The sequence below is a fragment of the Aegilops tauschii genome, chromosome 6 (assembly GCF_002575655.3).
Source record: "Aegilops tauschii subsp. strangulata cultivar AL8/78 chromosome 6, Aet v6.0, whole genome shotgun sequence".
In the NCBI taxonomy this organism is placed as follows: domain Eukaryota; kingdom Viridiplantae; phylum Streptophyta; class Magnoliopsida; order Poales; family Poaceae; genus Aegilops; species Aegilops tauschii.
This window is the reverse complement of record NC_053040.3, coordinates 119694281-119697081: the sequence shown is the minus strand read 5'-3', so window position 1 is coordinate 119697081 and position 2801 is coordinate 119694281. Positions and strand designations below refer to the sequence as shown.

General features: G+C 49.5%; 1 protein-coding gene across 1 annotated transcript; it reads right to left on the bottom strand.

The window, feature by feature from the left end:
• Positions 1-413: 413 nt before the first annotated feature.
• Positions 414-2375, bottom strand: LOC109758621 (uncharacterized). The gene is made up of 2 exons (XM_020317482.4): positions 1899-2375; positions 414-1790 (listed from the first exon to the last, which is right to left on the bottom strand). The coding sequence occupies exon 2, from the start codon at positions 1780-1782 to the stop codon at positions 724-726; it is 1059 nt and encodes a 352-aa protein (XP_020173071.1). The 5' UTR covers positions 1783-1790; positions 1899-2375; the 3' UTR covers positions 414-723.
• Positions 2376-2801: the final 426 nt, after the last annotated feature.

Genomic DNA, 2801 nt, shown 5'->3' with positions numbered 1-2801 from the left:
ACAAATCTGAATCCTAAAGATGTTCGAAATTTAACCTATTCTTGGACTTATGGACAGGAGAATGTACGTATTACCATGTCAAGGAAAGGAAGCGGCCATGAATTAACATTCTCCAGTCCATATAATAAATTAGCAAATGTTTGCAAATTATGAGCAATTCACACTGCGCTTAGTTAACTTTACTTGAAGTTACAATGGGACGAGAGCCCCCTGAGGGGGCTTTTTCCCCCAAAAAAAGCAAGAGAGAACTGCAGAGATATTATTTCTTTTCTGTGGTGACAGATAAGATGAGAATATGTCAGCTATATTTAGATTCCAACTCACATCTATATTTATTATTACAGAAATTAACATAAAGTTGCTGAAACTCGGTTTCTGCATTTGCAGAATTAACAATTAAGAGCTCCAAAAGGTTCCACACAATAAACGGTTTGCTTTTTATTAATTCAAATCATACTCCCTCTCTTTTCTAAAGGCCATTTCATAATTTGGGCTTAACTTTGATCATCAATTTGAGCAACAAAATTATATGTTATATGCCCGTACTTTGCGTGGAGTATAACATATATTTGTTGCTCAAATCGATGGTCAAAGTTGGACCCAATTTACAAAGTGGCCTTGTATATAGAAAAATGGAGGGAGTAATTTACAGATGGGATGATGAACATAGCTGACATACAGCTAAATAAATAAAAACAGCATGAGCAGTTTCCTTTGCTGTAGCTACATCCAGAACGCCACGGGGGAGAACGTCGAGAGTTGCTTAGACACACGACAAGAGGTAGTGTCCCTGTCTTTGATTCGCAGATTTCCCTCACTATCGTACCTGAGACGAAACGTGGTCATGTTGAGCACGCAGCCACGAGAGTCACCAAAAGCATCCTGGAACTCTAAACCATCGGCCGCCACGCAATCAACAAGGAAAAATCTGGAGTTGCCCATGTAGGTGAGAGTAGGCCCTCGCCCTCTAGCCAGCTGATGGTATGGGTTCCACATCCTGTGCTCCTTGGCCATCTTCCAGTTGGGCTGCTGCAATGTGCTGCTGCTATTGCTGAGGGAGGGAACTTGGCAGGAGCAGATGTAGCCATCTGGGTGTAGCCCAACCCATGCATCTAGGTCGGCGTCGAAGAAGCCTTCAAGCACGAAAGGGAACATCCATTCCCCATGGCGCCTCCACTCACTGGTCTTGGTGTCAAAGGAGAAGGTGCCACGGTTGATTTCGTTGATGTACGAAGACACAAACATGGTGTGTCCGTCCGGGTGAAGGGCGTAGGATTCGATCTTTTCATCCTTAGCGAAGGGTGCCGGCATGCTTTTCCAGGACCAGTCAGTGCTTGGGCACAAAGTGTTCATGTCATCCTTGGTGGCGGTCAGGACTTGAAAGGAGTGAGGCCGCCTCATGAAGTAGTAGGCAAACGCAAACAGCACGTCACCGGCGGTGAAAAAGTAGTTGGCCGCATCAAGGAGTGAATCAGGGAGGGGATTGCCCATGGCCAGAGCGTCAGTTTCCGTGTCGAAGACCACGGTTGCAGTATATTGGTTGCTAGTAGCTATGATGTTGCCGCCCAGTGCTGCAAAGTCCATGGGAAGGTCACGCGCAGGTGACACTAGCCGGACGACAGGGGGGTTGCTTACGTCAGGGCTGTCGGCGTCAAGCTTGCGGATGGTGAAGCCCCTGTGCCAGTCATCTAGAACCAGATAGAGGCTCTTCTCGTGCTTGTTGCCGCTGCGGTCATGGCAGTTGGCCTGACCCTCCTCGCCCTGGCGTCGTCGCTTAGACATCCTACAAACTGGACACAAAAGATGGGATTTTTTGCTGTTGTTATAATAATCAGCGCAATCGATCGATCTGATATTGTGGGCGTCGGGGCGGATCTAGATATATATAGAGCTCATACCTCGAAACCAAGTCGCGGACGGGAAGGAGACAGGCGGCGGAGTTGGTTCGGAATCGGAGTTGGTTCCGGGAAGACGGGAGCACGAGTCTGTTTCCGAGTTGGAGTTGGAGTTGGTTCCGGGAAGGAGACAGGCGGCGGCGGAGAACGGACCAGAGGGGGTGGGGTGGGGGCGAGGAACTAGCGGGTCGAGACGGGAGAGGCGGCAGCGGCGGGGCGCTGTGGCTAGGGCTGCGGCGGGGCGCTGTGGCTCTTGTATTTAGCGATTGTAAGGAGGTCGGGCACAAATCAAATCATACTGTAGAAGATAGATAGTGAGCCTGAGGCGAGGCAATCTGCTGAATGCTGATCGCGTGCCACTGACCACTGTGTTGTGGCTGTGGGCCTCGCTGTCGCTGTTGTTGCCGATCGAGGGAGTCAGAGAGGGATAGGTTGAGGAAGAAGATGAACTTGCGAGAGCTTTGTGCTGCCACAACGCGCAGCGTTTTCTGTTCTGTTATTCCACATCTTATGCATCGTACAGGACTCCACTAACCACCTCCCGGCCTGGCAGCTGTGATCCGCAAGTGTCGCTCCATCCAGCGACTGGATGGATCAGAGACCAAGACCAGGAGGTGGGAATATCCTACGGAGAGGCGCAGCTCTCCACTACGTGCATGACTATGCATGCGTTATTACAAAAAACAGAAAGTAAACAATGCTACATGCATGAGATTATCTAGGCTAACATTTCACCCCCTTAATCTCACTGCACTACGCCGATCATCCCCAGCCTCTGCCGCATCTCTATGAAATGGACGCGCCCGAGCGCTTTGGTCAGTGCATCGGCGAGCTGATCTTGAGTCCCAACATGATCTATCTCCATTTGCTTCTGCTCCATACAATCTCGCACGAAGTGAAACTTAA

Bases quoted from the DNA above. Each gene is read 5' to 3' on its own strand.
- LOC109758621 (XM_020317482.4), bottom strand. From the start codon at position 1,782: ATGTCTAAGCGACGACGCCAGGGCGAGGAGGGTCAGGCCAACTGCCAT.